The sequence below is a fragment of the Rhagoletis pomonella genome, unplaced genomic scaffold (assembly GCF_013731165.1).
Source record: "Rhagoletis pomonella isolate Grant_MI unplaced genomic scaffold, Rhpom_1.0 Rhpom_scaffold_00011, whole genome shotgun sequence".
NCBI classification, from domain to species: domain Eukaryota; kingdom Metazoa; phylum Arthropoda; class Insecta; order Diptera; family Tephritidae; genus Rhagoletis; species Rhagoletis pomonella.
Genome location: NW_023458565.1, coordinates 23,317,160 through 23,338,735, shown reverse-complemented (window position 1 = coordinate 23,338,735; position 21,576 = coordinate 23,317,160). Strand labels below are relative to the sequence as shown.

The 21,576-nt window shown below is 33.6% G+C and overlaps 2 protein-coding genes across 2 annotated transcripts in view; one reads left to right on the top strand and one right to left on the bottom strand.

Annotated features, from left to right (window-relative positions):
* LOC118746862 (GATA zinc finger domain-containing protein 7-like) overlaps window positions 1-21,576 on the top strand; it is a 308,819-nt gene that overhangs the window by 127,587 nt on the left and 159,656 nt on the right. The window lies entirely within an intron of this gene.
* On the bottom strand, window positions 1,839-20,051 carry LOC118746863 (titin homolog). The gene is made up of 4 exons (XM_036480824.1): window positions 19,636-20,051; window positions 15,805-16,027; window positions 12,453-12,630; window positions 1,839-2,328 (listed from the first exon to the last, which is right to left on the bottom strand). Exons 1-4 carry the CDS (start codon window positions 19,846-19,848, stop codon window positions 2,184-2,186), a joined length of 759 nt encoding a protein of 252 aa, XP_036336717.1. The 5' UTR covers window positions 19,849-20,051; the 3' UTR covers window positions 1,839-2,183.

The following is a 21,576-nucleotide window of genomic DNA, read 5'->3' as shown; positions in this document are numbered from 1 at the left end:
GACGAATTAAAAAATATTTCTCATCTAATAACTGTTATGGAGCAACGTTTTTGTTATAAAACTTTCGTGCATTTGTACAATATATTGTACAATTAATTTTTTGTAACATTTGAGGCGTGCTACTAATAATTTTAGTAATATTTTTGAAAACAAATTAAACTTTATGAAGTTTTTGACTGTCCCGAATAGTTTACGTAAATTTCAAAATCGAAAACGTTTCAAAAATATTTTTAGAATTTAATTTAAAAATAGACTATTTTATAAAATTCCAGTGACACGCAAGTGGTGTACAAAAAATATGTGAAGGTCAAGTAAAATCACTAAGAAAAGCACATAGCATGGAAATATAAAAAGCATTTCATCATATAAAAATGCTCAAATTAAACTATCTTGATGTTAATTATTTTTCCCGAGCGGTAAAAAAAGTACAATATATTGTACATTTATATTGGATGGTAGGATGTAAATGCCTTGAAAAGGCAATTAGGGCGGTTTTTGCCGTGGATTTTCAAGAGTTTGTATGCTGTTGTTGCAGTTAAGAACACAGAAAAACCGGGAAACGGGTCATTTGTATTTTATATTGTAATCGTATCTGAAATTCTTCAAAATTCCTTCATATAATTCTCCTCTTATGGTGAATATTTAAATTTTAAAAATACTTAAAAAGATATAAAAATATCCATTCCAACATATCCGAAGTAAAATCATTTATTTTGTACATTCATAAGTTCATTTTCAATGATATTAAAGTTCTATTCAGTCAAACTTAGTGAAATATTTATTGAGTTTTCTTGAGTGCTTTTACTCCTTTGCGGACCTTTGTAAAATACTTATATTGCACAAATTTGAAGTAGCCCTAATACCTACCCAAAAGAACTTTTGAATATTTTTTTTTTTGCTTTTGGCAATAAGAGGACATATTTTTATGTTCGTCAGGGACGGATTTGACCTTCTTTTCTACTCGATTTATCATTCAATTGTCACTGCACTGCGATGCAGTTTAGACAACTAAAGTGTTTTTAGATGCCATTCATAGTGCCTCTGTTCAACAAGATTATTAACAGCCTTTTATCGGGCAAAAAAGTGGCTCTAAAAAGGAGATAACCCCATTAGTACTGGGGTTTGATGCATTCAGAAAATATTTTACGCTGTAAAGCGTGACGGCGTAGCTAGTAGTGAGCAGCACCACCACCCTATTGCATCTTAGACCGATCAGCAGGCAAAAGATGGTTTCTTAACAATGATCGTCCTCCAATAGTGGAAACCCTCCAAGAGCTCTCCTTCTATAAAAAAAAGCTTATCATAAAACGCGTCTGCCATTCGGAATTGGAGCAAAACTATTGCTGCGTCCATTTGAGGGTCAACATGACGCCGTGCACTAGTAAACAAAATAATATATTTTCTCTATCTTATTCAACCATCTGACTCTCCTCTTTTATTGTTCATCAATGCAACAATTGACTTGCCAGCACCACTGAATTACATACAAATATAATAATAATCATCACTATAACAGTTTATAAATGTAATAAAAGTCAGCAACAGATACCATGTAACCTCCACGAAAATAAATGCTAATAAGTATGAAAGCGCCCAACTTGTACGATGCGAACAATATTGACAGGAGCAATGAAGCAGATAAGCAGCAGATGGCGAAAAGAGAATTGGAGCGGGGCGCTGAGAAGGAAACACTCGCTTAATGAGCGACATGTGCATTTCCCCATTTAATTAGTTTGTTAAATGCTTGTGACGTTAACTGAATTTGCACAACTGATTTCACACAATCAAAAAAAAGAAGAGGAACACACCAGCATATCAACAAATAAAGGCGGCGCGCGTGCAGAGCAACAAATTCAGTTAAAGGCATTAAAAAAGTAGTTTTATAATAAGCATGCCTTTATGTATGCACGAGTATATAAGTAGTAAGGCTTAGTTAGAGGTAGTGGCAAGTGTGTCTTCCTGCGCGGATGAATGCACACACAAAAAGGCAGGAAGCAGGAAAGCACTAACAGGTGGGATATCCTTGCTGAGCTCGTTTGTGGCAGCATATGCTGGCGCTCATGCAAAGGCGAAAGCGAAAGCGAAAGCACCTAAAGCCAACAACAACAACAACAACAGCTTGTGCTTTGACTGCTTTCGCGTTTCGTGTGAAAATGTGTAGTATGTATTTGCAAATGTCTCAGCTACTTACCATTCAGTATGTGTACGACTATGCTGAAATTTTGAAAATCACTAATTGCGCACGTATAGTTGCCGGAGTCGGACTTGTTGATTTTCGCTATGGATAATGTTGAATTGGCGCCATCGTCCATCAGCTCCGTTTTAACGCTGCAAAAGAGGCAAAAAAGCGTTTTTTTTTTCATTAAAAAAAAAAAAAAAACATAATTTTATATATGTATACATATATGTATTTATCTCGAAGCTGTACAAAATAAAGTTAATAGGCAAACACTTTTGTTAAATTACTAAATACTCCTAAAGCAGCGCGTGTTTCATATTTTTTCGGAAACATTTTGTAAAATTTTTCACTCGGAAAGCGTGTAATCTATGTTAGTGGCAGCCTCTATACACACTTTTATCCAATGCCGTGCCACTTAAATTTTAATGAGCATTTTAATGCGCTCATGAGTGTGTGTAACAGCAAAGGAGTGGAAGGCAAAATGAGCAATGTAAAATTTAAATGCAAAAAATTATAAAACAGGAAATATGCCGGATGTAGCGGAAGTGGCTGTAAGTAGCACTCATTTTTCGGGCAGGCAAATACACCTGACTGTTGTAAATATTTATGTATGTATGTTAGTAAATTCACGGACGTTTAGCTGCCGTGTGGGAAAAATGGGAAGTAGTGAAGGCTTGGCGTAAATAAAGGAAATTTTCAAATTAAAATAAAATTAAAAGTCATTAGACTACAAACCAAGTTTCAATTATTTGATAAGTAAATAGTGCTTATGTACTTTAGTGTGAAGGCTGTTTAGTTTGTCAGTAGCGAGTGTTACAGAAATTATCAAAATCACTCAACAAATACATATTTTATATAAATAAAGCGCCAGTAGTTAAGATTTTATATTTTCATTGAAGAAGGTTTAAAATTGCCTACCGAGCGGCGACGGCTGAACATTTTGTTTTTATTCTTAAATATTATGCAGATCAAGGATTCAACATTGATTCTGGGTTTAAAAAAAGTTGTGAAAATTATAAGTGGTAAAGGTACAACGCAGGAGATGTTGAACTAAAATTCGCCATGAGGGGGCGCAGAGTGTACGATTTGGGGGTCTCGATGCAAAAAATCGTAAATCTCTCGAATAAGATCAAAATATGGAAAAATATGAGTTCGAAAGCTGACACAATGACCTTCAAGAGTAAATAGTACCTTTATATAATCATTTTATTCAACCCCCAAAAAAATTTGTTGAAAAATGTACTTCGAAAAAACAGACATTTTGCTGGCTAAGTCCAACAAAAAATTGTGGTTTTTAATTTTATTGACTTTTCTTGTCGATTTTCAACCCATTCAAATTTATTTATATTATTTATATAGATTTTTTTCCCATTAAACGCATTAAATTCTGGTATGATAAAGTGCAAGTTTCATAAAAAATTTATCAAATCGGATGGAAATTACGACCTGGGAGTCAATTCTTGTTCTGTATAAATGAGGACCAAATTCTTATTTACTATGTTTGCTGGCTTGGAGCTGCTTCGGTCTATTTAAAAAAAAAATAATTTTTCAAAAAGTTTTCACTGTGAAAAGTTTTTTCACAAGGATCTGTGGCTCTGAAAAAGAAAAGTTGGCCATTTAACTCGAAAACTCAATCTTTTACTCACAATAATTTACCAAATAATTACTTGTTAGATATTTATGTAGAAGCTGGGAAAAGCCCTTAATGATAGAGAATCGCTTTTTCACTGAATTTGAATTTTTCGTTTTCCTTTCACTTCAATCATAGAACGAAAATTGGCTCCCTGCACAGAATTTCCAAGTTTTCCTCACCTAAGATCAGATAATAAAAATCATAATTTAACCGCTAAAATTGGATTTATATTTTTTCGATCAAGATTAACCGTTATTCTATGACTTCTGATTCTGAAGTTTTATTTTTACGATCTTAAATAATGGTTATAACTTTCAAATTTAATTTTTTTAGATGATAAAAAATTTGAATCAGTCATAAGAACGCAGTATCAAGTTAAAAATGATTGAAAAAAATATAAAAAGCCAAGATATCGATTATTTTTGAACGAAAAAAGAAAAACAAATCACAAAATAACGATTAAATTTTACAGAAAAAAAAAATCCAATTTTAATTATTATTCTTGATTGAAAAAAATAAAAATCAAAACATTACGATTGTGCAGTGATCTAAAAATAAAAATCTTGATATTTAACGCTTATTTTCGGCCCCTGATCAGAAAATTGTTGAATACATGATCGCCGTTACAAATGATTTATAGACAAGGCGAGGCGATTATGAGTTTTGATGGTCATCAGTAAAAGTTCTCACTATGGCACAGTGGTTCGAGCTTGGCAGAATATCCAAAATTTGAGATACTTCGAAATAGTAACTAAGCACTTGGCTAGACTCTTGACATGCCTATTACCGCGATATAATAAAATTTGGGTTTTATAAATGGATTTTTTATGTCTGCTGGGAGTAGAATTCGGCCTATTTTGACTATCTTTCAGATTTAAGTTTTTTGTGTTGAAACTAACTCAAAAACATTTACCATTTCCGCCCCTTAGTGTTTTGGGCGATGCAGGTTTCCTATCTATGCGATTTTTAAGATTTCTTCATTCCTAAGCAAACATACCACATGTAAAAAATTACAGTATAATCGGAGTACAAGTGATACTTTTTTGCTATATTTTATACGTACAGTTTTACGCCGCCAATAGTTTAAAGGATAAGCTCTTTTCATTGCAAAAATACGCCCGAAGGTTTTGTACCGCTTTTAAAAACAAATTTTTTGAGACAATTCTCGAACCAAGAATAGAACCCTGGACCTCCAATTTAAAGGATTAAGTGCTGTTTCATAAAACATCAGAGCAAAGAAATTAATAAGGCTCCCAAAGATTAACCTTAGCTGCAATTATACTTGATTTACAGACCAAAGGATTTTGTGAAGTCTGGAAGTTGAAGTTTTTGTACATCATCTACGATACGACTACCCGATTGCAGAGGATGAATCATAGTGCTTTTAAGTTCAACCTAGTCTTACTCATCGACTTGGAGGTTAACCAGTTAAGACGGTTTGCTGGTGTCAACGGCTCATTCGCTGGCCACGTAGGCTTATTGTTATGTCCTGGACTTTACATCCTTCCCTAAATGTTCTTACCGGACTCCGATCCATTAGACTTTGAAAGAGACACACCTTTTCCGGCTTTCTCATATCTCTCGGGGAACCATTAACTATGTTGCCGACCTCAGAGAGCTGAACGCCGCTTTACTGTTTACAAAGAAGCCGCGATGTGAGCTTTGCCGTCACGTCAGGTATTTGACGTCTTTAAGATTCTTTAAGCTTCAAAATTTCCGCCAAAGTCGATTTTAGAGATTTGATAGACATAATTTCTATATTCCACCTAAAATTTGCTTAAGATGGAAGCATGTAATTGTTCGTCTTTTTTCAGTTACACATATGCCTTTAAGTGGAACTTACAGGAGTATCTCAAACCTCAGCGTAGTGATCGAACAGACATGGAAAACGTTGTAGTTTTTGGCAATACTTTGGAATCATTGATTCCATCAGCTGCGTAAATTGTCCTACCAATTTTTCCATTTTTTCTTCAATATTGCACTGCGTAGATCCAAACTTTATGCTATTTTATAAGTCAACAGGCCAAAACCATAATATTTTCCTACAGAGGATTTTAGTTGCACACCATGCCTATAGAAACACTTTCACGCATAGTGTTTTTGTGCTTGGACGCTTGTAAAATGTGAATTCACGTTTTTCTACATAATTGACGTACTTATCCTATTTACAGCTTTTATTAGCAAGTTAGCTTAAGGGCTTAAAAATACCATAAAGAACTACAGCGATGTGTGTTATCAAAACATTTTGAAAGGAAAGGAAGAGGCCTAAAAAGCATTCAGCTTTGCCAGAAGATTAGAAGTTAATTCAAAGGATAACTTTTAAATATGGTACATATGTATACAACTTGAAACCAAAATAATAAATATCTTATTCATATCAAGTTAAAAAGGAACGTTTATATTGAGGAGTTTGCTACTTTCATGCGAGTATGTAAAGCTTACGCAGTTTAAGTGCTTAGAAGTCTTTTTATGATGCCGGGAAAAACATATAGTGAAAGTTTTCTAGATCGCTAAATAAACTGTGTATTTACGTACATGTGTACTTATGTTAGAAATACTCCTTTATGTTTGCTTTTATAGTCCACATTGTATGACTTTTACTCATGCGCATAAATGGCCCAAATTTATTAGCCCCCTTTTGTACACTGGCTGAGAGTGAAGGTAGCATTCAGTTTTGAAGAAATTAATAAGCACCTGCGTTTTCAGCTGACTGATGATTTACAAAATAGTCCAAGTAGATATTTCTTTAGAATTAACTGCTGGGAGCTTTCAATGACTGCCGAAAATTGAGATAAAGGCCTGAATTGATTTCTCGCCTCATTAGTAAGTAAAACAAATCAATCTGATAGCAGCAGCAAGCCGTTTGCCTTCTAAATTTCCGACATACCAGGCCATATACATATGTACATACATTCGTCAGCCAACCGTGAACTATGTAAAGAATTTTTGTAACCAAAGTTGATGCTAGTGTTGGAATTGAAAGCGTTCACTCTGTACGAGAAATTACTCATAACTTCAATGTTTTAGTTGTTTATTTAAGCCGTTATGATCGCCTCTCTTTATCTCTCTGAAATTTTTAGCAACGACTTTTGGCAAGCCAATAACTGCCTACAATTCGGAATAAACCGCAGGAGTGGTTACCACATGGATAATTTTACAAGAAAAACTGTCCATCATGAAAGAATAGTGGCAATAGTAGTGGTAATGCTGATGGTAATTGTAATGGAAGTGATAATGGTAATGGAATTGAAACTGGCACTGGCATAGAAGTGGAAATGGTAAATTGGTACTGGATTCGGTAATGGCCGTGGAAATGGTAATTATATTGGCAATGGTAATGGTACTGATTATAGCAATGGTAATAGAAATGGTAATGAAAATGGTTTCTGGTAATGGTATCTATTTTAATGACGGTTTTTCTACTCGCCTTCGTAATAGTTTTCGATTTCGTAAACGTAGTGGTATCTAGTAGAAAAGGTATTGGAAAGGGTAATAATAATGCCTTCATATTCGTATTCGTATTAGACTTCATAATCGTTTTTGTATTCGTCTTCGTATTCGACTTCGTCTTCATCTAATTAGCAGTATCAGTAGGAATGGTGGTGGGCACAGCCACGAAAATACTGGATAACAGTAATATCACAGCTCTTTTTGGGGCAAATGCATTAATGATAAAGAGTTTCCAGTGCAGAATTTGGAACAGTGGGGAGCAGACATGAGCAAATGGTGATTTTTGTTAAATAGTTGCAAGGTTTTCAAAGCAAAAATTCGTTTGTTATTTTTCATAAAATTTTTTTTTTCTCCATTGTGAGATTTAATGAAAATTTAGCCCTTTGACGAGGTATAACGTTAAATCTTTCGAGATTTGCCATATAAAATTAAATCTCGAAAGGCAGTAGATTTAAGTTAAAACTTCGGAAAATCTTCAATATTATTTATCAATAAATACAATTCGTTGGGTGTGGCAACCACATATTCGCATGCCATAAGTCAAATGACATTTGTATTTTCAATGTGCAGTTGCGGACATCGAAATCTAGCCGATTAAAAAAAAAAACATGTATTTTCGTATTTTTAAGGGTGTTTTTATATTTTGGTTAGTTTTAGAGGCAAATTATTAGTATTTACATAACTTTTGTTTTAATAAATCAAGAAGATATTATCTTAAAAACAACAAATTCAGAAAATATATTTAAAAAATTTTTCCTTCAGCAAATGTTGTTCTTTACCGTTTTGATAGTTTTTCTTAAATTCGTAAAAATGATTCGGAATATAGTACCATTCGTAAAATTTTACAAACTACATATTATTCTTAATTACCTCGAATAAGAAGCCATATACATCTACGCTTAACGTGTAAGAAAAATAATCATCGACAATGTCCATTTCAAAACAGCGCACATGAAGTTTGTCGCTGTAAAAAAAACACGCCTAATATTAAGAATTCACATAATGCAATTCCGCTCCTGGTACCTTATTTTTCTCTGTGTTCATTTCAATGTCCGCAACTGTATTTATAAAATCATACATAATCAAACATCAAATAGTAAAAAATGTGAACGTCAAACATATCTCGTTGTGACAATGGAGACGGTTAAGATTTAGCAACTGGATTCATTAAATCTTAATAGGTAAATCTCTCAATGGAGACATAGTATTAACCAGAACGATATAAATCAAAATTTTAAACTTTATAGAGAGCTTAGAAAAATTTAACAAATTTTCTTTATATTAAAAAACTGCCAGACCAAATTTTTTTCAGGAGACGCTTTTTAAGTTTTCAATTTGCACTCAAACGTATGAAAATCGAGTTGTATATTCTCTTCTCACGTGGAAACTACTGAAGATGTTAGCAAGATTTTTTTTGCAGAATATTAAACATTATATCAGAAGTATTTCTGCATCAAAGGCTCCAAAGTTTAATATATATATAACTTTTTTTTGCTGCTTACTGCTATTTTTCAGTAGTCAGTAAAATTTTACTGGTAATTTAAAGTGTCCATTTATCTATGATCTTGAATGCCTGCCATAAGTCTAAACTAAAAATGTGTTTGAGGGTTAATTTTGTACTAATTCCGAATGAATGCTAACATAGGACTGCCAGATTGTCCTAGTTTTCCAGGACTTGTCTTGCTTTTAGACAAATTGTCCTGGTGTCCTGTTCCAAACTTAAATTTTCCTGGTCTATTAACGAAGGTCAATCCATTTAATTTTTGACAATTTTTTCTACGAAAAGAGATTAAGCTTTCTGTTATAAGTATTCGATAACGAAAAGTTTTCTCTAACGCATTGAAAAATATCTGGCGAGATTACCTTCTTGATTTGTTTATCTTCAGGCAAATGTTGAAAAGATGTAAGTCCCATACTTAAGTGCATTCGCGTAAATTGCTAGGAGGCATGCAATAACGTACTTTTTCACTCCTTATTTGTTAAGTCTTTTATCTGCCTACCTAATTATCTTTTAGTTATGTGTATACAAAATTGAAAAAGTGATCATAAAGCGCATTGTAGGATATGTAGAAATTTAATAATGCTGATAAGGCAAGCATTAAATACCAAGTTAAAGGTTTTTCCAAGCTACGTCACAGTTTTTCATACAACACATCATCATCAATGATGCCACTCAACTACATACATTGCTTATAATATCAGAAATTTCTTCAAAATAATGCAACGCCAGAACCAAATCAACTGTACTCATGAGGAATATATTGGCGCCATATTCACTTGTATCTTCGTTTTTGATTTGGATGATAAGTGTCCTGGTCGATGGGTTCAGGCTTATGGCAACCCTATGCCAACATTTCCCACTAAACCAAATTTAAGAAGCAGCATCTCTCTAGTGAGTGCTACTTACTCCAAGACCACCTACACATGTGTGATGAATTTCTCTTCAACCGCATTGGGTAAGCTTGTAAGTCAACGTCCGCTTAATCGCTCTTGATAAGAATAATATTAAGAATACGCATATTTACTGCTTCTTAACTGTTTCCACTTCAACAAGAAAAACAAAGTAAGTTGAAGTGCCTTTTTTGTTCTTCCTGAATAACTTATTACACGGTGGTAATTTGATGGCGTCTGCAATCAAGGAGCGGGCGGGCGGGCGGTCGGCTTATGGTTGATTCTCTTTTCATATTTTTATTTTTGACTTTAAACGAGAAAATTAAAATGCAGTGTGTTAAGTAAATATGTACTTACATATGTACATGCAAATGAAAGACTGTAAGCAAACATATATACATAGTAGTATGTATGTATGTAAATAAATGCAAGGGCTTGTAATTTAATGGAGTTTGTGTGCAGGCGAAATGGCAAGGACTGATATAAAGTGTGCATACATCACGAGTTTACATACATAAGTACATTTTTATTTGTAGATATGTATGTGTATTTTCTGTGACATTTTAAACTCAAATCCAGCAGAAAACTAAAGCAAAGGGCAACAAAAACAATCTCACATGACACTTTCATTCATTCAATCTCTCTCTCTATCTCTGTGTGGCGCACACATGTACATATGTACACACATTGGTGTACACAACTCATCTCATTAAGACGTGCTTTGTAAATTTTAATTTTAATAATAAAATGTTGTTGCGCCACCAGTGGTACACCCAAGAGTGATGTGAAATAAGTGTAACATTGCACATGGCAGACAACAGCTGAGACAGACAGGTCGGTAAGTGTTTGAGGCAGGGGGAGGAGTAAAATACACAGGATGCACGTAGGATATGCATTTCTCTCAAACAACTGCACATGTTTTCTATGCAGTATGTGCATATGTACATTAGGGTGCATCATTCTCTATACAAATAAAAAAAAGCTCACTTTTTTCCAACGGAAATATATAATTCATTATATTTTAGGACTTCCGCCAAACAGGGACCGTAGCAGTTGCAACTTTTATTTAAAAAATCGCTCTTTAACAATTATTTTTTTACTCCTTAAACATTCGTTATTTCTGACATTTATTTTATAATTTCAAAATAACAATTATCTTTGATTTTTATCTAAATAATCTGCAAATAACAGTTATTTTTGATTTTTAAATTATATGTCTCAGATAACAATTATCAAAGCCTTTTTTTATAAAAGATATATATAAATATGAGTCACTGAGATTTATTTTTTAAATCATACTTATAAAAGTCATGCGTATAAGTCGTAGTAAACTTTTGTTTCCCCAACATCTGCTTAACTGCAAAATATGTTAATGACTTTTATACGAATGATTTAAAAAATTTAAATGGGTCGGTGACTGATTTATATTGATGACTGTTAAAAGTAAAAGTCACTGACTGATTTTTATTGATAACTTTTATAGATAAAAGTCTTCAATAACTCTTATCTATGACATATAATATAAAAATAAAAAATAGTTGTTATTTTGGGTTTATAATATAAAAAATCAATAATAATAATTATTATTTTTTTTTTTAATTTTTCATAAAAATTGCTAAAAAAAACTAATTTTAAAACTTGAGTCTGGGTAAAAAAAGAAATCTATTGGTATGCACCGCTTAGTTTAAGAACATTTTCTTCATAGAGAATTTTTCCATGACAGTTTTCATCAATAACTATTATGTTAGGTCCCTGCCGCCAGAGTATTTCGGAAAAGATATTTTATAATTTACGTGAGCTGGACCTATTTGAAAATATCTCCAAAAATCGAGTTACAAAAAAGTTAGGTTTTAAAAACATTTTCTCTAAAAAATCAGCTCAGATCAAAGAGGAGTTTAAGCGTAAGAGGTCTGCATAAAAATGTTTAAAAATTCTATTAATGAAATCAGATGGATTAAAATATGTACTGAGATTATCGGAGGTAGTTCACCGTGCGACAAACACAAAAAAAATTCTAAACACATGAAGCAATCAATATATAGTCACGAAACTGTGTGCCAAATATAATTAAAAGGCGTTTTCAGTTTTTTCTCTCTGACGTGAGGATTTTTTAAAAGGACTTTGTAGTTTCAAAGATATGATCGATTCCAAAAATTATTTAAAAAATGCATTCCAATGTAGAAAAACAGTATGGGCAGCAAATGAAAGAAAAAATTCTGTAGAATTAAAAAAAGTAAAATTTTTTTGGTATACAAGGGCGAATAGGTATTGAAAAAACCCTTCTAACTAGTTTTATTTTTTTTTTTAAGTGAATAAAGCTATAAGGAAAAGGATGTGGTCGAGTGCATATAAGTCCTTAACATATAATTTTTTCGAAAATAATTATTCTAAAATTTTGAGAATATTCAATGATAAAATGTGCAGCAAAGGACATTTTCAATACCTAATCGTCCATATAAACCAAAAAATTTAATCGGCCTTAATTCTGCAGAATTTTCTCTTTGATTTGATAGTCATACTGTTTTGCTGCATTGCACTAAGTTTTTTTAATATTTTTTTGAAGTAATTATATTTTTCAAATTTCAAGGTCCTTCAAAAAAAAATCCTGATCCTCATGATTTCGCGAATATATAAAATTTTTTTACTATCGCACGGTGTTTTCAAATCAGTCTAGCTCACATTAATTTAAAAATTTTGGCAGAGGTCTTGAAATATAATAGATTTTATAAACCGCAACTTATTTTTGGCAATGCATGTATTTACAAACGTTTGTGCACATGTATGTTCGTTTGTACATACCTGATACCGCCGCGCGTCACATCATAGTTGAGTATATCATCGCCATGCTTCCAGAACACGACCGATGTGGCCATGGCGACATTGCGGACGACACATGACAGCTGCAACGTTGAATCGATTTCGTAATATTTTTCCTGTAGTGGATCACCGAACTCGTCAACAATCATCACTTTGGGTGCTAAGCGATTTACGGATGCGGAAAATATGTGGACACAAAAAAAGAAAAAGAGAAAGAGAAAGAAGAAAAAGTAAAGCAAACATGAAATAAAAGTAAGTACAAAGTGATGTAATCAAATGTGTTTACAAGTAAGTATAGAATCGTTAATAGTTATACATATGTATGTATACCCTACACAGCACACTCGGTTTGCAACTGGCAGCCCTCTTACACACTTTTCTAAATCACTTCGTTGCGGGTGTAAATAAAGTTGTATGTAAAATGCAAAATAATTATTTTTGGGTTGTTAGTGAGGGCGAGAGCATAAAGCGCAATTGCACTTAAATATTTGTATATATATTTTTTTGGAAACATGTGGTTGTTTATGTAACTTATGACTACATGCCATTAAATCGCATATTTATCAGCGTGAGCGCACTTACATGCATACCAGAATCGTTTAAATCATTCAATTCAGCAAAAGTAATAGTCATCGTTCAAAAAAAAGCTACAACCACCACAGCGGCAGCAACAAGCAGAGAAAAGTGTCAGTCAACACTATACGATTTAATGACATGCTGTGTTGTGATGTCGTGGCACTTATCAACATTTACCACTTACTCGTATTACTTTGAGATATCAGCCCACACACAAATCCCACACACACCCACAAGCCTATACAGTCGAGGAAATGGAATTACGTGCATTAAAAAAAATAATAATTAATGGCAGGTGCGGATAAGTTCCGAAAAAATCCCGAAAAAACGCGAAGACCTCGGAGAAGTTCGAAAAAGTCCCGAAGAAATTACAAAAAACTAAAAAAAATATCAAAGAAACTCCTGAAAATGTACTACGAAAAGTACCGAAAAAATCCCGAAACTTTTAATAAAAAACTTTTTTTATCCAGGAACAAATGCTGAAAATCTCCGAAAAGTACCGAAGAAATACATGAATGAAAAAAAAAACCAAATATAGTTCTAAAAAAAAATCTCGAAGCGTTCTTAAAAGTCTCGAAAAAACTTCTCAATTTCTTAAAACCTAGAGAAAAAATTCCGAAAAATCCTAAATAACTCCTAATAAAATCTTAATATAAATTTCGAAAAATCTAAAAAAAAAAAATATTTTTATCAATAGCTGAAAAAAATGCAAAGAGGAAGACTTAACCCATTTCCCCGTCCCCAAAAAAAAAGTCAAGCATTCTACTTATATGTACATATCGCCCATTTACTTCAATAGTGTGATAACTCAGAATAGAGAAACTGGAGAAAAACGGCTTTAAAGTTTTGAATTTACATACATATGCTCCCATAGCAGAAATGAATACATATTTTGTTCAAACGAGATACAGGTAATCTATGCAGCTATGAAATGAGTTTTTACAAAGCATAGAAAAAGAGCTAGCGGTATTTTCTGTATAGTCAACTCAAAATTGATATTCTTTGGATTATGTCACTACTTTGATATACATATATATGTAGAAAGGCCCTATCTCGAAGTCCCGGAGAAATAATAAAAAAACTCTAAATAAATTTCTGAAAAAATCTCAGAGTCCTAAAAAGTCTTGAAAAAATCCTTGAAATTCTTCAAACCTCTAGAAAAAAGTCCGAACGAATTCCAAAAAAACTTCTGATAAAATCTTAAGAAAAATTTGGAAAAAACCAAAAAAAAAGCTTTTTTTCAATGACTAAAAGATTCAAAAGCAGAGATTCACAATTTTTCCTTCTCTAAATAATAAATGTCAAATTTTTTTATTTTTATTTATTTATTTATTTTCGTTTCACTTTTGTTTCTAGGTTTTTGAGGAATGCGTTTTTATCTCTTTAATTCCATTATTTAAATACATTTTTATGTAGTGTTTAAATTATATTATTTTAAAAAGTAAAATATTTTATCTAAGTTTCCTTTAGTTTTTATAAACTTATTTTATCTTAAAAATTTTGGTTTTATTTAATTATCTTTTAATTTTAACATCTTTTTATATTGTTATCGTTGAGAAAAAAAATTATATTTTTTTAATTAGATACATTTAAATTTTAGAAGCTTTTGTTAGTTCTTATGTGTTTTCTTTTTAATCCGATTTTTAGATTTTATTGCTTTAGAAAGAAAAATATGAAAAATATTTTTATTTTATTTTATTTAGCTTTTCGATTTTTTTTTATCTTTATTTATTTTGTTTTTAATTAAATTTTCTTTTTTTGGTTGTGAAGAATTTTTTTTTGTAATTTCGCTTAATTTTTAGATAGATACCTATATTTTTCTTCTTTTTCAAAATTTTTTTTTTTGGAAATTCTAGATTATATTATTAAAAGAAGAAAAAAAATCGATTCAATTTAATTTTAAGGAACTTATTATTTTAAAATTAAAAAAAAAATGTCTCCAATCTTCAGATTCGTAATAAGCGACCCGAGGAAAACATTTCAAGCGAATCGGTTCGATTTTAATTTTTGTGGACGCCATTTTGAATTCTTAAAATCATTAGATCAGAAATCCTAAAAACATAAAAAGCCACTATAATCTTTTATTTTTTAGTGTTGGATTCTCCAGAGACACAGAAGAACTAAAACAAAATCTAAATTGCAGGTAGTTTAGACGCTATTTAAACCGCCATCTTGAATTTGTTTAAGCGCCTAAAAGCATTGAAAAATATACCCTTAAAACGAAATTTTCCAGAAGGTTTCGAATTGTTTGAATCAAACCAAAAATGGAGGGAATGCCCCATATATATTTGCAATTTCATTTAATTTTTAGAAAAGTGATTGTTAAAAGAAAAACAGAATAACGCTAGGACCTCCTTGTTAGCAGATACATATTTTAGTCTTTCAAAAATGGGGAAAAAGAGGATTCAAGATAATTGCTAAAATTTACTTTTGTATTTAGAAGGAGTGTGGTGTGTTGAAAGACAGTTGCCAGAGCTGCCCTGTAAAACTAAAGGTATTTAATGCAGCTGTGAAATCGGCTGTGACAATCGAGCACAAGCTTTTAAAAATGCTTGTATGAAACCCCTTTGCATTCAGTTCCTTTACTGTAACACATTATGTCCTGCCACCATACATACAATTTTCTCTTATCATGTCGCACATCACATCAAGTAACTATGTAATGCCACATCATCAGCTCATTACATTATCACTTTATGATTGCGTTGAGCCACAGGAAAGCACTGCGCTCACTTAGCCACACGTCATCCATACTCACCATTAACGAACAGATTAATTTGTATCACTCGCGGCGGATGTGTCGATATCTGACACTCATACATCGCTTCATCGTCCTTTTTTACATTCGTTATTTTCAGGCGCCAATTATTCGGATATTGAAACTCCATTTTATAGCGTTTGTCACCGGTGTAGGTGTGCAGACCGACCGTCAGCAAATCCAATGCATTTTCGCCCTGTGCATTGCGACGCACCCAGGACACCTAGGCAGCATAGGGAGAGTAAAGTATAATAAACAGGGTATTAGTTTAATATTCATAAAAAAGGGAAGAGCTTGTGATAGTGGGTGCAATGATAGTTAATATTATGTATAAAAAATATACTATAGAAAGTACTTAATGCAGCTACTATGTACCTGCAGACTTGGCCATGAATGTGTGCACTGGTTGTTCAACCACGCGTTTGCTTGCTGGCGGGTACATTTCTACTTCATCACCATCACTAACTCTGCTACGTGTAGTGTAGTGTAGTGCTTTTAATAGGGTATTTCATTACTACAACAACACGTAGCGTACTTTCTTTTCATTTATATTGTAGCGCTGCTGCTGCTGCTGCTGCTGCAGAGCTTTGTTGTCGCATGCATAATTGAGAAGTTACAAAGAAGAGTAGAAAAATGAAGCGCATATTTTAGCATGCGAGCTTCAGTTGAAGTGCAATGGAGTGCAAAATAAAAGTGCCATGAACACCCACGCACCTATACATACGTATGTATGTATGTATGTGTGTATGTAAGTAAGTAAAGGTGATGCACGTATTCAACTAGTATTGCGGAAATGTCCACCAAGATGTTTGCACTTGTGTAGGTGCTAGTGGCAATTCTTCTTCTCAAATTGCATGCAGACTGAAATTTATTAAAATCCTTGCGTACTTGAATATATACATATACATATATATGTATATGTAAATGTTGAACGCAGTCCTTACATACAGGTGGTTACGTCAATGAACAAAAAGTTCTTGAAGGCCACGTTCCCTTTTGCTTCAATGAGTTTAGTTATAAGCAACGTTTATCTTGGTGATGTTTAATGAAAGTTTACTTATAAATAAATATGCCAAGACCTAGGCGCAACTAAGTGTCGCTTTAATATCAGAGAGCTTGAATGAGTGTGATTTATTAAATTGAGGACTTCGTTTTAATTTTATCTGATCAGGCCTTGCAGAGAGTTGCGCAGAAACTCTCCCAAAGCGGTGCTTTTGTTGTTCAGTAAAGCCAAATATTTGAAGAGGAAGTGCCTAACACTTTCCCATCCATTGTCGTTTCTATAACTTCTGCTGCAAATATTACTATGATCGATGCATATCCTATGGTATAAGACCCATTGTTTGGGCGCTTTTTTCGTTTTGTCTTTGTGTAACTCAAAATCGAGTGTCATTTATACTAAGAAAAAAAAACTATGGAAGTGTTCAGCTGGTACAAATCTAAATCTAGAAGACTGTACAAAGATATTTTGAAGAAATATAAAGCGAAATGCGACAAAGATTACTACTATGCTCTGGATTTCATCAATTATAAAACTCTAGTGGCCTTCCCTGACATAGAAGCAGCGTATAACAGTTCTCATCTAGAAGGTATCCACAAATTCTGGGAGGAGCTTTGGTGCCGAAAGGTCTATCAATGGTGACGCTGCACAGCAAAATGACTTCAGCAAGACTGGGAAGCCGCATAGTAAAGAGGAATGTTAGTAGGGCGTAGTGATCTCGCCTCCTTTATGGCTTACCACCATCAACTCAGTACGACTAAAGCTCAGTCAGTGGGGAGTGAAAGTAGCGACCTACTCTAATGATGTCGCAATTTCAGTTACTATGCTATTTCAATCCCTGATGGGCGACATAATGGAAGTGAATCCAAAAAGCAAATTTTAACTAAAAAAGTATTACTGAAAAGAAAGATAATAGATAAGACCTAGGTACTATTCAACACACCACTCTCCTCATCAGCCTGGGGCATTGATCCGACTAAAGAATTAAATCGTGGGGTTCATGAAATTTCTTATATCATTATACGTGAATGCTATTTATGTATATATTTACTCAGGTATGTTTGCAATGGTATTTTTTGTACATATGACAAAAAAATTCCAATTTCCGAGCTTGTATGTTTCACGTAAAAGGAAATATTTTATAAGAAAATTATTCCGATGGGTGTTGCTGTCCAATTTGATTCAAATTCCGAACATGTATTAGCTACGTAAAAAGAAGTATTTCATTTGAAAATTCGTCCAATAGGTGACGCTTGCAAATGTGTCCCATGCGGTGGGCATGGGCGCCTCGCTCAGGGAGATGAAGACAAAAATTACCGAAATTTATCACTCGACACACTTAAAACCAAAGCTCTCTTAGGAATGAGAAAAACAAATGCCTACAAACACAGCCTACATGCCTAGGGTGCATGCCGAAAGGATAGGACTGCCCTTCAATAAATTTTTCCGCAGTTGCGACGACCCGGCCTCAAAAGAGACAGTCGAACACTTGCTGAACGAGTGTCCATCCCTCGCAAGGATGAGGCTAAAGACACTCGGCAAACCATTTCCGCATAATATTTCAGAGTGCAGTTGCCTCTAATTGCTAGTCACCAGGGTGACAATCCACTTAAACCAGCCAACTAGCCAACATGGGTAATGAGAATTTTCGCTCAATATTATTTCAACTTATTTGCTAATCTTCACAAACTTTACAACGCATTAATGCCCGAAATATATATTCACGGGCCATTCGGAAAACCTAAGCCTGTCGTTTAAAGCCTAGAGCGGTTGCTGCTGGGCTTGGTTGGTTGGCCCTTACATCATAAGGAGACGGTCATGGCCCACAACGGCTTCTGTGGAAGTTGCAAGAACCGAAACGTAAAGGAATCTCTTGCAAACCTTCTCGACTATCATAAAATAGTCATAATAATATTTATTCCAATAAACCAATTTGATGACTTGATTATAAGCAAACCATTATTGCTACCACTAACATTTTATCAAAGCAAATAATACTGTGAATGAGCGCAGCACTAATAAAAAAAAAAAAAACAATTGAGAATCAAACATGTGGAGAGTGCGGGCTTAAAATACTATAACAATAGAATTAAGCTGTCTCTCAAACTTGCCACAACTTCTTCCGTCGAATTTAAATCACCGTGTAACAACGAAATGAGTCTTCATTGCATCATTTTCCAACGAGTTATTGCTGATTGTGATCCAAGGGAGCGGGAGAGAAGCATGGGCGAACAAGAGCAGTTAAAAGGGTATTAAAAAAGTGAAATATTTGTGGCAAGAAAAACTTTGCTGTGTTCATGCTGCCATCACTTTGACTGCCTGCCGCTGGAGACCCTCAATTATGCTCCAACAACAAAAAAAAAAAAAAAAAAAAAAACCTTGGAAAATATAAAAGGAATGCGCAGAAAAAACAGTTGTGAATTTCATTCATTTATGTGGCTTACAACTTGAAAAGACTTTGAGTGCTACCTGCCTGGCACGCACATTCAACTATTTCTTTGCGAGAGGCAAGGGGCAGCTGTTGCAGCGGTGGCACTATAATGCAATTGTGTATAGCAAGCACAAGTTGCACACAGCAGCTGTTAGGTGGCGGAGAGTCGCCAGGGGAGCGCAATCAATGCACGCATGGCAAATATTGGCAACTTCATACTTTTCGGGTGAAAATTCTTTAATTTTTGTTTGCTCGTTATTTTTTTTTTTGTGTAGCGATTTTGTGAGCTCTCTCTATGGTATACTTCTATAAGTTTTTAGTACTTTTTTATCACGCTTTTGATATTTTTTTTTTCCAAAACTTATACATACTTGCACTTATTTCTACTTGAACAACTTACAGTCTTATCTTGCAGCAGCGATATTCTGCAATTCAAATGTATGCTGCTACCCGCCTGCACTGTCATATTTGTTGGCTGTCCCACGCGTTGCACATCCTCAAAGTGTGGTCCATATCTGCGCTCACATACATACATGCATATGCATGCACATGCATGAGTTGTTTTCATAGTTGGCATACGCGCGGCGACGGCGGCGGCGGCAATCGGTATCATGCGGCAGGTGCAAATCGAGTTGTTGAGTTCGTAGCGTTTGTGTCAAATGGCAGCAAATTACAATGAAAATAGACAACAAAGTATGTTGATTATTTGATACGAGTATTAGTGCAAGTTGAGTGAGTAAAAGATTTTGTGTGTGTGTGGGTGAGATGAAACGAGCACGCATACGCTTGCTAACATTTGGCTCTATAAAAATATATGTATGTATGTACAATTGTATAATATGAATGACTAGTACGAGTAGTATTACCAAATTCACATTTATTTCAACTAAAATGAAAGTTTATGCATTTTTATGTGTGGTAAGTCGGAAGGAAAATACTATATATAATATGCGCATTTATTGCCGAAAGTTTTTTTGACGCTCAACTGGCTGCAGTGCAAAAGTGGTTTCATGCGAATGCCGAATGCATATATATGTAGAGTATTTATTTGAAAAGTTTAACTTATAAATACTTATGTTCACACCTTACAAATGCAGCCGGAACAGAATAATTGCAACTAAGTGGATACTTTCAAAGATAACACATGAATGTAGTAGTTATGTGGTGGCAAGTCATTTGCAGCGAAAAATTCTAAATGCTGTAAAAGCTATTATTATTATGTTTTATCTCTGTATTTGAATATGCTTGTTTAAATTTGAAAAGTTTTACCAACTTTTCGATACATACATATGAATGGATTTCAACGAAGTTGTATGCTGGAAAACGTTTAGCAAAGCAGAGAGAAATTTCGGCTAAAAGGGCGAACGGGTCGAGGGTATTAATCGAAATTAGAAGTAATCCCGTTAAATAATACGCTATGCATTGTAAATTGAGAAATATAACATCATACTTTCATACTTTTTACTCAGATTTTTAGAAAAATTTTAAGTATGCAATTTTATAACCCATTAAATTTTAGTAACATGAAGTGGAAGTTTTAGGCGGCTAAAAATTACCTTTGAATTTTTCGCATTTGTTTCCATAAAACGAATAAACAAAATTTATTTTTATTTGAAAGAAAACCGGAAAAAAAGTCAGCTGAAACTTTCACTTCCTTCTACCATAATTTAATGGTAGTAAAATTTTTCTGAAAATTCTGAATAAAATGAAAATTTGTTGAAAATTTATTGAATTTTTAAAATTTTTGTAATGCGTAGTTATATGCAGTTTATTACATAATGAAGAATAATAAATAATATAGTCAAATACATGTACATTTTATTGCAATCGGTCAAATCAATTGTAAGATATAGGAAATTATTTGCATCTATATACATTAGGGTGGTCATTAACAATGAACTGAACACTTTTTTTCCAGTCTCACCCGCTCAGTCGGTAAAAACACGGTCACAGATACTACGTATAAATTTTGGTCCCGATTGGAGACAGTTAAGGCGTTTCGCACAGGGGCCAAAGTTCAGATTCCTCTATAGAGACTCAAGAAATTAAATTTAATTTATTTTCATCTAATACCCAAAATCGATACTACTACAGTCGAAGAAGGCAAAGGGATCAAAGGGGTCAAGAGCTAGATGCCTTTTTGGAGACTCAAACTGCTACAATCGAAGATATTTATCACATTTAAATTTTGGTCCCAATTGAAGTCGGCTAAGACGTTTTCATAGGGAAATCTAAACTTTGACCCCTGTGCGACACGCCTTAACCGACTCCAATCGGGGCCAAAATTTATATTTGATATCTTTGACTATAGCACCATCGACGGAGGGAATCTGATGTAAAA